The following is a 19,564-nucleotide window of genomic DNA, read 5'->3' as shown; positions in this document are numbered from 1 at the left end:
TCGGTTGTTTTGGTTTTAACAGCTCAACCATTTAAAAAACAGTTTTTCAATCTTTTCTAAAAATATCTAAGTATAAACAATCGGTTGTTTCGACAAAACAATCGGTTGTTTTTAACTTAGTTTGAAAAACATTTTTTCTTTCAAAAAGATTGAGAATGCCTATGCTTTGGATTCAATCAAGAGGTGGATTACATAGACAATCTACCCCAGATCCTAACTAAAACAGCACAGCAACAGCAAGCACAGCAAAGGCTTCAACATCCCTCAAAGGGTTTGGATTCTTCAAAGCTTGAACACCAGTTGGTTCAACAAACACGAGCCAGGACTTGTCAATGTGACAACAGGTTTGGAAAAGAGGGAGTGGTGCTGGGAGGAAGCGGGAAAGCTTGGGTCGCGCGAGAATTTGAGCTCTCGATGGAGCTTGTCGGCGTCATCGAGGCGGATGACGTGCTCCTGCTGGGCGGTTAGGAACTGCTTGGATGCGTGATGAAGCGGAGGAGGGCGTCACGGTGGAGAATGTACTCAGAGAGGGGATATGGTTGGGCTTGGGCTTACATTTTTTCTTGAACTTTTTGGGGGTTTTGGTGACGAGGAATAAGGTGGAGAATAGGGGTTGTGTGGGAGATAGGGTTAGGGTTTAGGGTTTTTGAGGATTTGATGGTGGAGACAACGAAGAGGAAGGATAAACACACAAGCACAGTAGCGCCAACATTGGTGGAGGCAACGTGATACAACCCAACTCGACAAGCAAATGGCCAAGGACACCACAAACACTTTACACCTAGGTCAGTCATCTCAGCATACAAGACAATACCCCACCAAACCTCAGAAGAGTCTCAATAGAAGAAGAACCAGACATGGACTGGAATATCAGTTGTTCTTCCTTTTAATCATTTTACAAGACAAGTTTAAATAAATAAATTGGGCTCACTTTGGGGAATCCAATAAAAGAATATGCTAGATTGGTGTACTTAATATCTTTTGGGCTCGTATCCAACCCAACAACACCTCCTTGTGTCACCCCATGTACACTCCTTTAACCTAGCTTCTAGAAACCTACCATATGGTGCAGTTTTGACCTAGGCTAAACCAAGCCACCATCTTTCCTTCCCTCCTTTCACTCTTGCTCATCAAGGTACCCTCTTCTATAAATTGGGTGCCTTGCCTCTTGTATTAGGGACATTGAATTTGAATAGTAAGAAAACTCTGCTTGAGTGTTTAGTGAGTCTTTCTCCTAAATTGTGGGTCTTATCTTGTGAGAGCATACTCCAAGTGACAACTCTTCACCACTCATCTCAAAACTTCTTATCATTCCTAATAACGTGTTCATCCCTTCCATTCTCCATAAGATTTCCTTACTCTTTCTCTTTTCATTTCTTCCATTATGCCATTCCATTACTCCTTTTCATTGTGATCTTTATCTCCATTTTCTATTCAGTCATTATCTTGTTTTTCTTGTTATCTTACTTTGTTTCCATTCCACAATCATCATCATCACTTTATTATTGTGTTTTCTCTTTTGCTTTCTAAAAGAAAACTTTCACACTTACTTAATCACTTGGTTAAGTTCGTGTCCAATGGTAATCTTCTTTGAGCTTCTCACCATTTTTTGCAATCCTCTTCTTTGAGATTGGTACTCAAAAAGCTTAAACAAATGTGAAACCTCTAAAATGTGTCAATATAAAATCAACTCACATCACAACGTGATGACGAAGGTAAAATGTATGAGGCAGAGAGCAACAGTACAGGCAAGTTTAGTTTAAGCACGAAGTGAGCAGTAAGAGTGCAAGAGAAGAAAATAAGGTTATATGTCATGCTCCAAGTATATATTTTTTTTAACCTTTTTTTTACTCTGAATAATACATATTACACCGGTTGGTCCTTCCAACCGTTGTAATATGTCATGGTTCAAGTATATTTTTTTTAAACCTTTTTTATTTTATTTTGAACAACACATATCACACTAATTGATCTTTCCAACCCCAGTAATATATCATACGTATTACACCAATTGGTCATTTCAACCGCTGTAATATGTCATGCTCCAAATATATATTTTTAAAACCTTTTTTTTACTCTAAAATACATATTACACTGATTGGTCCTTCCAATTGTTGTAATATGCCATGCTCCAAGTATATATTTTTTAAACATTTTTGTTACTCTAAACAATACATATTACACCGATTAGTCCTTCCTAGCACTGTAAAATGTGTCAAATATTTACATAAATGTCGATCTTGTATTAATCGACCTTATATGTTGTCGTAGAATGCATTATTTGCACTAGTGATTTCTCAATAATACATATATTTGTTATAGAGATAAGGGTTGGATTGTGATGACTCATCATCGGTACTTGCTTTTTATGAGCCTTTTGAAGAAGTTGTTTTTTGAAGGGCTCTTTCAAATTCCTCTTTTGATGTTTTGATGCTAGGACTGCCATGAGTTGTTTTTTTTTTTCAAGAATAACGTGTCTTGTTTGAGAGCAGTGTTGTCTTTGGTCCTTGAATTATTCCTTAACCGCCATTCTTGAATCCTATTTTTGCATACTAAACTATTGTTAAACTTGTTTCCACCATTTGATCTTTATCTTTCTTGACAACATTTCAATTTCTACTCCTTCATATGGTTGTGTTAAAGTATAATTCTAGGCTAATGTCTAGGTAATAGCTTGAAAGACTATAAAAGATATAAGCCTATAACCTGGTACAAATGTAGAATTTTGTCGAAAATATGAATATACTTCATTTATTTTTGTGGGAAATATTGAAGGTAATGGTCCAAAGTCAACAAACCATTTTCTAAACCATCTTGGAAATTTCAAAAGATATTCCTTTTTTTGAACCAAATAAACCACAAATGCTTCTCTGGTTTAACCAATAATATCTTGGTCCATGCATCCAAGTAATCATAATAAATATATTATCGATGATCAAACACTCGTGAAAACAATTTCTTATCGTGGAAAGGTTGGTTCCACTCTTGAGGGGTCAAAACTTGTAGAATTTTTATCTTGGAAAACTGGATATTTCTTCGTCACTATTATGAGATACTTTTATGGATTTTGTATCAACCAATATGAATTCGTAGAAAGTTTTGGTCTTGTATATGTTTATTGGCAAGTAATGGAAATCGTGGGGAAATAGGTTTTCAACTATTTGTCTTGGGTTTGGAGTTATACATTCATTTTCTAATATTAGTATTAGCATATTTTTTGGTTTCTCTAAATATTCATATGACGGTATGGGTTTTGGAAAATCTGTTGAAACAAGAGTTTTACTAGTAAAATCTTTTGGGCTTATTAATACATTTTGATAGTGTAGTGGCGTAAATATATTCGAGGATATTAATGGGTTTGATGTTTGAGTAGGGGTTTTATGATTTCTTCTTGAGTAGAGGTTGGTTAAGGGTGTTGATGGCCTTAAAGATTATGAAGAGGATGATCTTAATGATATTGATGAAGAGACTTTATTCGATCCCAGTGGGAACCATATTGAGTTTTATTTTTTGAACTAGATGCTTTCTTTTATCCTAGTGGGGACCATAATCATCTTTTCCGGTTGACTTGGCACTCATATTGAAGCCTGTAAAAATTATCTTGTTAACAAATCTGGTAAAGAATTATCTTTTCCTTTAATATATTCTATTACAAAATCAAAATAGGATAATAAAGCTTGTCATCTTGCAAAAATATGTTTAGGAACCAAATTTTGAACATCTTTAGTCAAAACACTTGGAGTTGATTTACAATTAGTACGAATTAGAATTTTTTTGTTAAATAAATCATCTTAGAATATTTGTAAACATAAAACTATTGAAAGTATTTCTTTTTTAATAGTATAATACTTTTGTTGGGAAGAATGCTGATACCCAAATTATACTAACTACTTGCTCTTTTGATTTTTCTGAAAGTTTTTGTTTTAAAATTCCCTCAAGGTGGAAAGTCCCGGTAAGAGGGAGCTCGGTCGTCTGAGGCTGAATGGACAGAAATTGCAGCATCATCTATTTGCTTCCTCTTGAAGACGAGTCCAGAGCAGGTTTCTTCGCCCTAAGAAGGGGCGGCTTCAGCCACTGCCTTTAGTTTTTGGTCCTTGGTAGAAGGGGCTTGGGTGGTCTTCTTTTGTTTGGCCAGAGCAGCTAAGTTCTTTCTTTTTTGAGCGTCCAACATACTGCCTGCATGAGAATGAAAACAAAGAAGAGTTCAGAAAACACACACATGCAAGATATTGCTAGCAGAAGTAAAGGGAAGGGGGATACCAATGTATGCCTTAAGGCCTGTAGGGTTGTATTCGTTCTTTATCAATTCGACAGTGCTAAACACTACCTTGAGGTTGGAAAGGAAGAGGCACACCTCTCGTTCTCGCTGGGGTAGGTCTTCAAGGCATCTAGGTTTTTGGATTCAGGTTCCTTAGTCCAGTACAGAGGGAACCTGTCCAGGAGGTTTGGATCATTATCGTTGCAGCGAATTTTGAAAAATTTACCCTTGAAACCTTTGTATGATTGTTGGAAGAGGGTCAACAAAACTCTCCCATCAACCCTGTTGAAGCTCACCCACAGCTTTCGACCTAGTCGCTTAACTTCAAAGAAGTATAGGAACACATCCACTGATGGCAGATGGCCAAAGTGGTGGCACAAGATGGAAAATCCCCGAACAAACGCGCAACTATTTGGGTGTAGCTGGGCAGGGGCGGTGTTAATTTCGGTGAGAAGGGCTCTTTCAAAACTATGTAAGGGAAGGTGAAGAAGTTTTTTGAAAACAGTAGAGTAGATGAAGCAGAATGGGCCCTCTGGGTTCGATGACTCATCACAACAAACAGGTTCATTTACGCTACAAGGCACAACCTTAACGAACTTGTCGTGCTCATTGCCAAAAAGAAAATTCTTTTTAGGGTGCTCGCTCTTCCTATACAACACTATTTTTGCATGAGTGGTGAACTCGGAGGTTTCCTCTAAAAGATTACTGAGAGCCCAGGGATATAGGGTTTTGTAATCCATCATACAGGAAATCTAAAACAGAGAAAGAAAACAAATGCAATACTTCGAGGAAGAAGCGTATGCGTTTTGAAGAAAAGAGCAATGAAGCAGAAAAACATAGGTATTTGCAATCATAGTTACGAGAAATATAAATAGTCCCAACGCAGTTATGAGTAGATTAAAGGCATTGAAATGGCAGACCAAAAGAAGTCACAAGATAAAAAATGCACCTTGAGTCGATAGATGAAAGGAGGCGATGAGGCTTGTTTGGAGAGGAGAGAGCAGGGTGTTCAAAGCAGAGTGTTCAAAGAGAAGGCGAAAAGGGAATGAAAAAGTGAAGGGAGCGCAAAAACCGAAGGGTTAACGTATAGGGGAAGCGCAAGCGGCAACGTTTTCCAACCGTTGATGATGGCCACGTGTGCGCTTGTGAGGAAGTATGGTGAGACGTCATCTCAAAACACTGTGTGTGTTGCGTCATTCACAAGACACGTAGGTCGCCATAGGCGAGCTGTTAGCCTCTTCACTGGAACAAGTTCCATCTCGATCCTGGGGGGCTTGTGTGCTGGACCATAGAGCCAAACTCAGTGCTTAGTGATCGGACATCGGCGCCTGAGTGAAGCAGGTCAGCTCGGTGGTCTGGTCGAGTTAGTGGGCCACGAAAGTGGGCCCCAGAAATGCGTGCGTTGAAGTTCATTCATTTATATAAGGCTTGATTAGCAAGAAAGCGCAGGTGGTGTGTATAGTACATTCAGGTTTAGCACAAGTAAATGTTCCCCAAAGACGCCTAGGCCCAAAAATGTTAGGGTTTTTAGGAGTAAGTTGCATGCATGATACGTAAAGGCTAGAGCGCATACAGTAAACAGATGGGCCCCATGATGCTGGTACATGAGTTGGTACCCTGGCTGCCAGGCTGTTAACATTTTGCACTCCAAGGAGGAAGATTTTGTGCGATTGTTGCACTAAGATTGTGCGACATTGTAACAAACTGTCCTCCCATCAAACCTACTTTCACTCGAGATAAGGTTCTCGTGAGAGAAGGGTTGTTACAATGAAGTAACCTAAAAGTAGTCTATAAAAGGGACTCGAGATCCCTAGTAAAGGGACACCGTTTCTAAGACTAAAACTATTTACTTACTCATTGTTTCTTAGCCCAGTTCTGACTTGATCATCGGAGTGCATTCAATAGGTAGGGCCCCTCTATTTCAAGCGGAGCCGTGTTCTAGCACCCCAGGGAAAGAGCAAAATCCAACAGAGGCAGACAGAGTCACAACCTGTTCCCAGAGTCAATCGACGACCAAGTCAATCGGTGAGAACATATCATATTAAGTCGGGATGTTGTATTCAAAGAAAACATGAATTGGGATTGGGATAAGATTTATGAAGGATCCATTATGTGCAAATTGGAATGGGGTGATAGTGAGGAGGATACAGTTGCATTTGATGTAAATGAAGAGGGGAGTGAATCTGATGAATCTGATCTCGAAGCTGATATAGAAGGGGAGAATTTTTCCTCTGAATCTTTGCGGACATGAGCTCTCCTAGCTCAACTGAAGAAAGGAATAGAAAACCACCGGTCTGTATGAGAGACTATACAACAAGGGAATGTCTTCCTGAAGAAGAAAATGAAGCTCATTTAGCCATACATGCAACTACTAATCCTATTCACTATGAAGATGCCTTGAAATGTGAGAAATGGAGGCACGCCATGGATCTGGAAATAGAAGCAATAAACAAAAAGGGCACATGGGAATTGATGGAATTACCCAAGGTTGGAGTAAAATGGATATATAAGACTAAACTCAATGAAAATGGAGATGTCGACAAATACAAGGTCAGGCTTGTAGCAAAGGGGTATACTCAACAACATGGGGTAGACTATACTGAAGTATTTGCACCTGTGGCACGTATGGAGACAATTCGTTTGGTAGTAGCACTTACAGCTCAAAGAGGATGGTCCATCCACCAGCTAGATGTAAAATCTGCGTTTTTACATGGAGAGTTTAATGAAGAGGTCTTTGTGGAGCAACCCTGCGGTTATGTGCAAAAGGGACATGAACATAAGGTTTACAAATTAAAAAAGGCACTCTATGGACTTAAGCAAGCCCCACGTGCTTGGTATAGCCGTATAGAAGCCTATTTCATGAAGGAAGGTTTTGAGAAGTGTGAGTATGAACATAGGTTGTTCATCAAGACAAGAAAAGAAGGGAAATTGTTAATTGTAAATCTTTATGTTGATGATCTTATTTTTACTGTAAATGATGAGTTGATGTTTACAAAGTTTAAAGCTTCCATGAAGCATAAGTTTGATATGGCAGATCTTGGTAAGATGAGGTATTTCCTTGGTCTTGAAGTCTTGCAAAGATCTGATGGTGTTTTTATTAGTCAGAAGAAATATGTATTGGAGGTGCTAAAACGGTTTGGAATGGAGAACAGTAAGTCTGTTCATAATCCTATTATTCTTGGCTATAAACTCATGAAAGATGAAGATGGATTAAAGGTGGACAAGACTTACTATAAACAGGTTGTAGGTAGTCTCATGTACCTCACAACAACTTGACCAGACATGATGTTTGTGGTAAGTCTTATTAGTAAGTATATGGAGAATCCTACTGAACTTCATTTACAAGCAACAAAAAAGGTCCTAAGATATTTGAAGGGACAACTGGGTTGGGTAATTTTTATAGGAAGGGAGGAGATGATAAATTTGTTGCTTACACTGACAGTGATTATGCTGGAGATTTGGATGAAAGAAAAAGTACTTCTGATTATGTGTTCTTATTAGGGGTGGCAAACTGGGACGGATCGTGCGGGCCGGCCCGCGGTAAAAAACGCGGGGTGGGTTGACGTTTTCAACCCGCTGACCCACATTAGCCCGCCCCGCATAACCCACGGCTCGCACGGGCCAGCAGCGGGGCGGGGCGGGTTGGCCCGCTAGCCTGCAAAAAAAAAAATAAAAAATAAAAAATTAATTGACTTGACAGCAATGGTCTAGTGGTGGAGTGACAACTTTAAGTGAAAGAAAATTAGATTTTCACTCAAAACACAACGCAGTTACGTTGTTCCAAAAAACGCACACGACGCACTCTCCTTCGCAGCGCCACCGCTCGCTCCGTTTGCGACTCCGCGTGGCTTCACCTGCAACTATCGCGCGTTAATGGCACTCTGCTGCTGCACACCGCTACTGCCTCCACTCCTCCTCTACATTCCAAAAAAAAAAATGGGTCGACCTGGAAGCCCGCGGGCCAACCCATATGCGGGGCGGGTCATGAAAACCAGCCCGCATTTTGTATGCGGGGCGAGCCGACCCGCTTTGCCTTATTGAGTTCTGGAGCAGTTTCATGGTTATTAAAAAAACAACCAATAGTAAGTTTATCTTCCATCGAGGCAGAGTTTATTGTTGCAGCTTCATGTGCATGTAAGACATTATGGTTAAAAGGAGTGTTGGAAAAGTTGGGTCAGAATAAAGCCAATCCAACTATTATTTACTGTGATAGCAGTTCTGCAATCAAACTCTCAAAGAACCCAATTATGCTTGATCGCAGTAAGCACATAGATGTGCGGTTTCATTTCCTTCGAGAGCTCACAAAGGCAAGTTTTGTGGAATTGGTACATTGTGGCGCAAAGGAACAATTGGTTTATGTGATGACTAAACCGTTGAAGTTGGATGTTTTCTTGAAGCTAAGAGAACTATTAGGAGTTTGTTATGAGATAGAGATAAACTGAATACTAGCATTCAATTTAAGGGAGGAATTGTTAAGATTATAGACGTTAGGTTTTTAACATTAAGTCAACAATAAATACATATTATTATATATTATGGGATTTAATTCAGTTTTAGGATTTGATTAGTCATGAACAATTTTGTTATTGTTACTAGTGGGTAGTTATAATATTGTTTAGGTTATTTTGTAAAGGCTATATAATAACCATCTATTATTCAATAAAAATGAGCACTTTCTCTTACTATATCCACTCTTAAAAAATGGCTTCTCTGTTTTTTAACATCAACAACATTTGGCGGACGACCATTTTCGAATGCCTCGCGAGGAGCAAAACAACTTATTCTTCTTCACTCCAATTACACTCTTCGTCACGGATCACCTATTCTTCTCATCACAAATGTGCATCGAAGCTTCTCCAAATTCGTCAATAGAGTTTTGAGTCTAGGATTTTTGACATGATCTTTCTCGTGCGAGACGACGAAGAGGTTCACTATGTTGTGGGGAAACGACTATTAGAGAAGATTGGATCTTCGTAACTTGGATTCGCAATGATAATCATTGTTTGTCCTGTCTTTCGCAACTAGACCTTTAAAGTCTTTGTTCGAGGGTGATGCTCACACTCTCTTCTTGACATGTTCACTTTTTATTTCTCTTTATTAAATTGATCATTCTTTCATTTATTCGTTCCATTAAATTGAGAATTATTAACAAATATAAAATATTAAATCGTTTTTTTTATTGTGGTAGTAATATTATGAATTTGAAAATATTAGTAAATGCTAGTATCTTCATAATTTCATATTCAACTTCGAAGTCTTATTTGCGACTACGTTACTTTCTCCTGAGGATCATATGCAATTTTTTCAACTTAATATGCATTCTGTTACCCTGTTCTTTTCCTTTTCTCTCTAATGTTAGAGTTGATTCTTTTAGTTGCAGTGATAATAACTTAGAGAATGAAGTTTGAGACTATGGACAATGAAAGCAAAACTCATGGACAACTCTTGGACCCTCAAAAGTTAAAGCATTACATGGTAATTTTGATTAATCTATCTATAATATAATACTATTTGTTCTTTTGAGTTTAGACAAAAACAAAAACCAGTAGAATTTTTTCAAATGGCAGAATTTAACACCCTCATCGACCGCCTTTCTTGCACCACCACCATCCGAAGAAGGCAACGCCCCAACCCTCACAATTCCTCTGTGTTGATCCTATTCCATCTTCAAATATGATATTTTTCCTTGTGGTCACTCTTATGGTGAAAGTAGTACCTCTATTTTTTATCTTTAATATTTAATAAATATATTATTTTCGTCCATTAATTTTTATTAATATTTAAAATTATATTTTTTTAGTAGTTGTTTAGTTTTATCCATTGAATTAAATAATTTAATTACTTTTGTCTTTAAAAGTAAAAAAAAAATTATGTAATTCAAATCAAATTTGTTAAAGTGTTGTGGTTTAATTCTAATTTTTAGGTTTTGAAACAAGTTTGTTTGGTACATTAATCTTAAAATATTTAGTAATTTGTGCAATAAACAAGATATTTATTTTACATAATATGGGATATGAATAAACATATAGCCTAGACAATTTTTATGAGATTTATTTAGTCTAAATTATGAGAAAAATCTAAAATTTTATAAAGTAATAAAAAATATTTATTCAGAATCTGTTTATTTTCGAAATTCATTTAAACCAATAGGTATTTAACTATTTATGAGTATTTTCCATATCTTAATTATTCCTCTAGATCTTAGTAATGTTTTCTACCCTTGAGAGTAGGTGTGATTGGCAATATCATTATGAATATGTACTAAATGTGTTGAATTTGGGTTGAAACGTATGATTCATGATTATAAAAAAATAAAATTCTATGTTGAACTTTTATAAACGATTTGATGAATTGCTAAGATTAAGAAAATACGTGAAGAGATTCGTTTTCCGTAATTGTATTATTTTGAAAGGTTATAGAAGTTATTATTATTGTGATCTTATAGTCATTATAGTCAAATTGCAGCAAAATTGTTTTTTAATATTATTGAAGTGTTTTGTATTTAATGATATATTTTAAGGTTAATTTTAAATTATAATGTAAAGATTATAATTAATATAATTATAAGTGTGTGTCTAAAAGATAAATAATTTAAAATTTTAAAATTTATTTTAATAAAAAAATATTACAATGTATTTATTTAGCTTAAAAAATTAATAATTAATAATTAATATATATATATATATTTTGATATATAACTATATTTATAAATATTAAAAATTTGGAAAAACGTACTTTATATTATAAATAATTTTGAATATATTTTTTCATTAATAACTATATTATAAATAATTAATATTTATATAATATGTTAATATAATTATTTGTACACAATCAATTGTATAGAAATTTATATATTTATGTTCTTGTCAGTTGACCTGGTCGCGGTTCACTCTGAAACAGGTTGTAACTCTGTCTGCCTCGGTTGGATTTTGCTCTTTTCCTGAAAAGTTGGAACGCGACTCCGTTTGAAACAGAGGGGGTCTACCTGTTGATTGCACTCCGACGATCAAGTCAGTACTGGGCTAAGAAACAATGAGTTTGTAAGTAAGTAAGTAAGTAGTTTCAGTCTAAAAATGGTGTACCTTTACCAGGGATCTCAAGTCCCTTTTATAGACTACTTTTAGGTTACTCCTCGTAACAACCCTTCTCTCACGAGAACCTTATCTCGAGTGAAAGTAGGTTTGATGGGAGGAGAATCTGTTACAATGTGCAAAATCTTCGTACAACAACCACACAAAATCTTCCTCCTGGAGTGCACAATCTAACAACATGACCGTTAGGATACCAACTCATGTACCAGCATTATGGGGCCTCATTTGTTTACTGTAGGCGTACTAATATTCACGTATCATGCATGCAGCTTATCTCCAAAACCCTAATGCTCTTGGGCTTAGGCATCTTTGGAAAATACTTACTTGTGCTAGACCCGAATGTAGTATACACACCACATGCACTTTTTTCGCTGATCCGGCCATATATATATATATATATGAACCTCAACACATGCATTCATGGGGCCCACTTACGTGGTCCATTAACTCGACCAGACCACCGAGCTTACTTGCTTGACCAAAGTGTCGATGTCCGATCACCCGAGCGCTGGTCCAATACAATTTATAATTAATTATTTTGAAAATACAATTTATTTTGAGAATAATATTTTTCTTTTACTTACTCTTTCTTTTAGGTTTATCATAAAAAATAATATAAAAATAAACATAAAACTAATGTCATGGTTGAAAATCCAGATATAATGAGTTTGAATAAAAAACTTTCCGTCAATAATTAAAGAAAAAAATTTAAGTATAATTTGTGATGCATGTCTATTCATATTTTTTTTATTATAAATTTATATGTATCTCTTATATAATATATAATAATAAAAAATATTGAGATAATATAAGTAAAAAATATTATAAATATATATATATATATATATATATCTCGTAGATTTATATGTATTTATTATACATATACCTATATATAAAGAGAATTTTTTATTATACCCGTTTTTTGGTGTACACAATTTTTTTCCGATTCTATCATTATTTAATATATCTCATTTTATTAATACAATGAAGTATTTTTTCATTTCATATGAATTAATTAAAAAATAAAATTATTTTTTAATTTCTAAAATTAATATTAATGTACAATTTTTATATGACTCCCTTATTCTTCCATCGATTCCTTATTTTAAGGCAACAACGAAAGAAAGAAAGAACATACTTTCACACATTTTCACACCAAATTTTACATATAAAATAAAATAACATTCATTTTCAATCACTCTATGCACTTCATTTTTTTTCTTTTCAATTATGATTCATCCAAAATTATTTTTGTATATATGCTAAATTTCTATCGTCTGAGTAAAAGAAAAAAAAACACAGATACACATACGCAACTGCCTATGTTTCCGATAGTAATATATAATAATAATAATAATAATAAAAATGAAAAATGCAAACAAACACCTCTATTTTTGCTAATAATTACTAGTAATTGATAATTGTTATATATGAATATTCTGATTAACTTAACTTTGACTGATGACAGAGTTATTATTTATATAAGATATTATTATTATTACCATTAATCTAATGGAAAAGATTATAATAGAATGAAGTCATTAGAAGTTAAATTATATTTTTTATTAATTTATTTGAATCTGATTTTTATTTTATGTATTAGTTAAAACAAATATTTATGTATAATCTTTTTTCCTTTGAGAAGCAGTTCAAAGTTGTATCCTAGCCTTTCCTCAAATGTTGGTTTTTGTTATTTATGTGAAAGTCAAACTAGAAAGATGAAATTGACAAAGGAAGAGAGACAGAAAGAGGTGGAAGTGCAGGGCAAAGGCATCAATGGCGGAGGAAACAGAGAGATACTCCTGCTCGAAGCTTCTCATCCCAAACGCTCACTCTGCAAAAGAACAACCCATTTTCGTGAAGGCCACTTGGTTTCCCACCCACTTCCACTTTGCCATCACCGACGGCCTCACCGCTTGGCATTGCCACTGTACATCCCTTGTCACTCTTTTCTCCTTTTCAGCTATCCATTTCCAATTTCCTGCAAAAACAATCTTCAAGTTTTGATTTTTCTTTTTTCCTTTTAATTGTTAGCATCGGAGGAGGAGGTGAAGCAGCGTGCGGCTCAGTGGGACCTCGCAGTTTCAGAATACTTGCACTTGTCTGAGCGCTATTTGGGGCTTCAACAACCTGGTTCCGCCTATGCCTTTGACGATGCTGGTGATGGCCATAAGAGGGTTACTATTACTCACTCACTCACTCACTCTTATCTACGTTAATGCTTTGAAATCCAGTGTTTTAATATATGGTTGCTACTTTTGCTATTGTTTATGTGTAATTGGTATGAATGTTGCAGTTGTCGTGGACGTTTGAAAAGGAAGGAATGACTCTGCTTTGGAGATGGAAATGCTTGCTGTCTCCTGATTCTAAGAAAAGTAATGTAGAAATATTGGACTTTCTCATGGGCTCAACCGTAAACCTAAGTGTAAATTCTGCTTAACTTGTACAATATCTTTGCCTCAATGTGTTCTTTATACAAGTAATTTCAGGCTCACTGTGCATGTGTGTGGCATTCACTTGTCTATTTTATGTTTGTTTATAATGAGCATTATGTTAGTGATGTCTCGAATGTTCTCTGTTTATTTCAGACAAAATGAAATAAAGGAGAGGATACAATTTTGAAATTTTAATTGAAGAGACGATGAAAGAATTATTGTTTGCACTTTGTTTCTAGAAGTATTTTTTTGCTTTCTCTTTTTAGCCTTTTTTTTTTCTTTTCTACCACACCAAAGAAAGAGGAGTATATCAACATTTCCTGTACTGTTTATTTTCTTTCCTCTCATCAAAACAAACCATTTAGTAAAAGTTATAGTTTCTGCTTGACCAGGTAAGTAAGTTTCTCAGAAACTGTCTTTCTGGTATTCGTCAGTAACTGAAGATAGCAGTATTTTTTTGAGTTAATTAGCTTCTATATATTGGTGAACTTAATAAAACTTATGCATCACACTTTTATTAGCAACTTGTAGAAAATCTAAAAACACAGGATGCTTTGAGAGGTAACAAATAGGACTCTCCAATGGGGTGAAATAGGGGAGTAAAAGGCTGCCTTTTCATTTATGATATTATTCATTTTAGGAAAAACAGGAAGAAATTGCAAAAGTATGTATGCCATTTTTCCATTGTCATTGATTCAAGTTACATTTTCCGTCTGTGTGAGAAATCATTGTTTATACAAAGACTGATAAGCATTCTTGTTTATATAAAAACTTGGTTCTAATCTTGAGAAGGTGCAAACAGATAAAGTAGCTAGAACTGAATCAGGAAGGATATAAACTCTTATTCAATCTTATTTTCCTCAAATTTCTATCATCTGTGTGACTCTATGAGGGATAGTCTTGTACATAACCGTTGATTTCTTCTTGAATCATTATGGGAGTTTAAAATATCACGTGTAACAAAACGGGCAACAGCCTTTCTTATGTATCCAAACCCTGAATATATTTATCAATAATAATTTGTATAGGAATATTGTAGATACACAATTGTGGCCTTGAGCACGGTCAAGGTGGGCGAGGTGGGCATAAAAAAGAGTCTGCTGAAGAGTCTTTTATGATACATTATTTTTTTACACTTTGTAGTTAAAGTAATTGACTTAAAGAAGATTTGAGCAATATAGTATCTGAGGATATTTTTGGATTGTTTTTAGTATTGAAAGACTTAAATAAATTTTCTAATTAAGATTTGAAATTACGTTGCAAACATCTAAAACTCGTCTAAAATATGATAATTCTTATGATCTTGATGGTGAAATTTTGTTTGAAGAATTAAAAGTTATCAGAGAGATTATAACAATAGAATCAAAATCAAGTTTTTTTAAGATATTGAATTATTTGAAGATATTTTTTTTGTTTCCCTAATGCATGTGTAACTATATATTAACTATTCCTATAACTATTGCATCTGTTGGAATGGAAGAAGCTTTTCAAAATTAAAATTGTTAAAATCTTATTTGAGATCTACTATGTCAAAAAGTAGATTAAATAGTCTTGTTTTAAATTTTGTTGAATTTTATTTAAAATCTTGAATATGAAAGGATTCTGGATGATTTTGCAACAAAATACTAGAACAGTATTTAAATGGCTAGAAGGACATTGTTTTATTATCAGTTTACCAAAAATCCCAGGACCGGCTAGGTACATGGAACCCTCTTGCCTTTCGTTAGTTTTGAGCATCACAATTAGTCATGTTTGTTCACATGCATGTACAGGACAAAGTTGTTGTGGAAAATGAATTGTTTGAGAAGATGAAAGTGGAAGCTGAGAAGTGCTTAGTCCAGAGTGAGAGAATTGCCAATGAGAGGCTGGAATTTGAATCTGAAATCTATGCAAAGGTAACTTCTTCACCGATAGATTTTAGTTGTTTTATTGTAAATCCACATAGCATGGCTCAGCCCTGTGTCAAGAGGGCAGGTTGGTCCCAGAAGACGGGTGAGGCTGTTAACTGATTTGAAAGTCTTCTTGCTATTTTAGGCATTCTTAACTGTATGTTCAATTCCCAAATCACAAGTTCATGGTAACCATTTTCTGCTTGAAATGTTCAAGATTTATAGTCCACCAGAGGCATGGAGTAACTTGTGTTTTCTTGTTGGTTCTTTTGTTGACCACTTTATATGGCTTTGTGCATGAGAGTCTTTTCTGTGTTCTTGTAAAACTTATTGTTATAAATATTTTTAATCACTTGTTCTCTTCTTTACCTCTTTTAACAGTTATAAATCTTTAAAAGTAAGATGATTGACTTATCAAGTGAGTTTGGGGTGTTCCCTTGAATTCTTCTGGACCATGATTTTTACCATTAACTTATGAGCTTTTGAATACTTTAAGCAAATCTTATGCTTTCAAAATTACGTAGCTTGAATAGGTTTTACTTATTATCTTGTACTTTTTAATAGACAAAAGAACTCTAGCTTTTTCTAGTGTACAATCATGAAATGAAGCAAAGTATCTGAGTAAGAAAGTACCTGGATGCCAGGTCTGAAAACTTATTTGAGTCTTAATGGTAAAAAAACTCTGTAGCTGTTCTTATTATATAATCATGATATGAAGAAAAGTATCCGAGTAAGGCTGTACTTGTTGGATGCAATGTCTGAAAACTTATTTGAGATTACTATATCTCTTTCCATGCTAACCTTTTTCTTTTCCTTAAACTTTCCTTTCCTTTCTTTTCAACAATCATATATTTTTTGTTAAAATATACTTGCAGCTCCTCTATTTTGGGTAACTGTATTTTTACTTATATGCTTTTTCCTTTAGTATAAATTAGACACTAGTTAATGTCACAATAAATATACTAGCATAGTATACGAGCCTTCTGCCAATATTATTTCAGGGTATGGAAAGGTCAGATGTAAAATGTAATTTGTAAAATATTTGTGTTGTGACCACCACACATTGGTAAGTGACAGTTGTAAAAAGTTTTCTCTGGAAAACTCTTAAACTGTACTCAAGTAGATAGTAAAATGGTTTACCAAGGACAAGGACTGTACCAAGTTCCAGACAACTTGTATTATTTTGTTGTGTTCGAAAAGTCATGAATGGAAACACAATTAATAAATAAATGGGTTGATGAATTTAATTTGAGTAGAGCACCTCTTTCATCAATATCTGGTTATTGAAGCCAACTTAACAAGCCGCGAAGGATGATGTTGTGTTAATATTGAAATTTCTTCATTGTCTATGGATGCTTTTCATTACATGCACTATTACTAATTTTGCATTCTTCTTTTTTCAAAGTTTCTACCATCAAGGATGACCTTCCGTTTTGTTTTGTTTTGTTTTGTTTTAGTTTCTGGGGGTTTTAAATTCTAAGAAATCAAAACTGAGAGAGCTTCGAGATAAGCTGTCAAAACAAGAGAATACTGAGAAATATCCTCAAGAGGAAGACACAGACAAAACTGAGAGTTTTGGTGAAGAAAGTGATTTTGACAGAAGTGATGAAGATCCTCAAAAGGACATCATTAGTTCTTCAAAGGATGTCATGGCAAAGAAGCCAAAAAGAAGTAAACGGACATGACATGACAATATCTGAAGCAAGCAAGAGTTGATTTCCATCTTGGAATTTGACATCTTTACAGGAACTAGTTAACTAAGATAAGCACGAAGTGCTCCTTGTTATCCAATCTAATATGCCTCGTAATCCATGTAGGACACTGTAACCTTTGTCTTGTCTTGTGTACATGTGTATTTCTCAGGTTCTATGTAGAATGTCAAAGTTTACACCGGCTACTCGGTTGCATGCTTCTGCTAACTAAGCTTCTCACTTTTTTCTACGGTAGAAATATTTACCTTTTGTTTTATTTTAATCATAATATTGATACGAATTGTTTATAAGTTTAGTTATAATACCTAATTTCTTAAGAAATTTGGTTCATTACCTTTGTCGGATATTTCCTCTTATTTGTTATTTTTAAAATTCGAACTCTAATCTACTTAAGTTTGAATACAGATTTACTTGGAAAAATTCAATTTAAACATATTATTGTTTTTGTTTATACTGAAAGATATCATGACATACACCCAAAAATAACAAAACATAGTTCAACGGGGGAGTATATTAATATATTTTTAGATAATAATATTATTTTTATACAGTATTTATCGATATTATTGATGAGTAATTTTTGTTGAGAAAATTTATTTTTAATGAGGTCTCTTTTAACCAAATATTTTTTCTCCACAAATTTTAAATTCAAAACTTTATTTAAGAGTACCAAGTTTAATTTCATTTGGACCAATAACATGCTGTGGAAATATATTAACAATTTAGGTTGACATACCCATGCTCTAGGATTTATTTAAGATGGTTTTAATTTTCCATTAAAGATGTTTTTGCAACAATTTAGTTGTTTTGTTTTCTGATTTACCAATAACACTACTACAAGAAAGAAAAACTGCTTTTAAAAACTAAATTTTTGATTTATAAAATGATAAAATTAGTCATTAATCTAATTAGGAACTAATTTAGAAACTAATAGTCTTAAGTGACTAAAATCATGTTCGTTAATTTTAGATACCAATTTAGATTTTAATTTAAAAACCAATTTAATTATCACTAAATAAAAATCAATTTAGTGACCAAATATATAAAAACTAATTTAGTGACCAATTATATAAAAACCAAATTAACAACCAATTATATAGAAACCAATTTAGTGACTAAAATATATAGAAACTTATTTAGTCACCAAATATATAAATACCATAAAATGGTCACTATATTGGTCTCTAAATAATATAATTTATTATAAAATATTATTATTTTTTATCTTTTTAATTTAATTATTATTATTATTTTATTTTTATTTTTTATGTCATTTAGCACTCATGATTCAGCTCAGTTGCATTTTGTTCCACAGCCCAAGGAATGTTCGCCCTTGTTATGTTATTTCCACTGCTTGAAGTGATTGTTACGATGCCCACTAAAAGGGGCAGCCCTTGAAAACATGAATGGTAGATTCAGGCTCCATTCCACATCTGTCACAAAGCAGGTCTATCTAAGTAAGAGAAAGAGGAAGGTCCAATCATGCTACTTTGATAAAGATGCTTAACACATGCAAGTCGTGCGGGACCATTCACTCTGCAAGAGAAGGAAGGGGAGAATGCGTTCAAACTAGAACTGCCCGCCACCCACCCCGTCTTCTTGAACACTCAATTGGTAGGAAATGCCCTCATTGTTGGTATATAAGTACACAATGACAACCTAATGCAATTCTCATCAAATGCATACACTTTTAGACCCGTGAATGCATCCTCAATCTGCTTGACAACTTCAAACCTGAACAAGGGAACAAGTTGAGTAAGTTGTGACACAAAATTATAGATAAACATTTGAAGTGTAAGTGAAAGTTGACACTGTGAACTGAAGATTCTCTGGAGACTTTAGAATCAACCTCATTTCATCAATCTTATTTTCCAGTTCAAATTGCTACAACATATGAGAAAAAAATAATCTTTATAAATGTCATAATCTGCATGTTTTTGAAACTAATTCAATCCAATTCAATCCCAAGAAGAAAATAAATAGAAAGTAGCATGGATTGTCAGTGTCAACTACACCTCTGAATTTTTGTCTTGATTTTCAACGACCAAATTTGAAGAATCATCTTCTAGAATTGAGGAATCAATGCCTTATGGAGCCTCAGGTATGTTCTTCTGATCCTGTAATTATTAAAAGCTAATATAAAACACATGATAACTACATGAAACCCCATACTACT

The 19,564-nt window shown here is 34.3% G+C and overlaps 1 protein-coding gene across 1 annotated transcript; it reads left to right on the top strand.

Annotated features, from left to right (window-relative positions):
• The first annotated feature begins 13,036 nt into the window (after positions 1–13,036).
• On the top strand, positions 13,037–17,650 carry LOC137828552 (DNA repair protein XRCC4-like). The gene is made up of 5 exons (XM_068635171.1): positions 13,037–13,282; positions 13,387–13,529; positions 13,649–13,777; positions 15,560–15,682; positions 17,134–17,650. The coding sequence occupies exons 1-5, from the start codon at positions 13,129–13,131 to the stop codon at positions 17,359–17,361; spliced, it is 777 nt and encodes a 258-aa protein (XP_068491272.1). The 5' UTR covers positions 13,037–13,128; the 3' UTR covers positions 17,362–17,650.
• Positions 17,651–19,564: the final 1,914 nt, after the last annotated feature.

The sequence above is a fragment of the Phaseolus vulgaris genome, chromosome 7 (assembly GCF_000499845.2).
Source record: "Phaseolus vulgaris cultivar G19833 chromosome 7, P. vulgaris v2.0, whole genome shotgun sequence".
In the NCBI taxonomy this organism is placed as follows: Eukaryota; Viridiplantae; Streptophyta; class Magnoliopsida; order Fabales; family Fabaceae; genus Phaseolus; species Phaseolus vulgaris.
The sequence above is the reverse complement of the archived record's forward strand: the minus strand, read 5'-3'. Positions and strand labels throughout refer to the sequence as shown.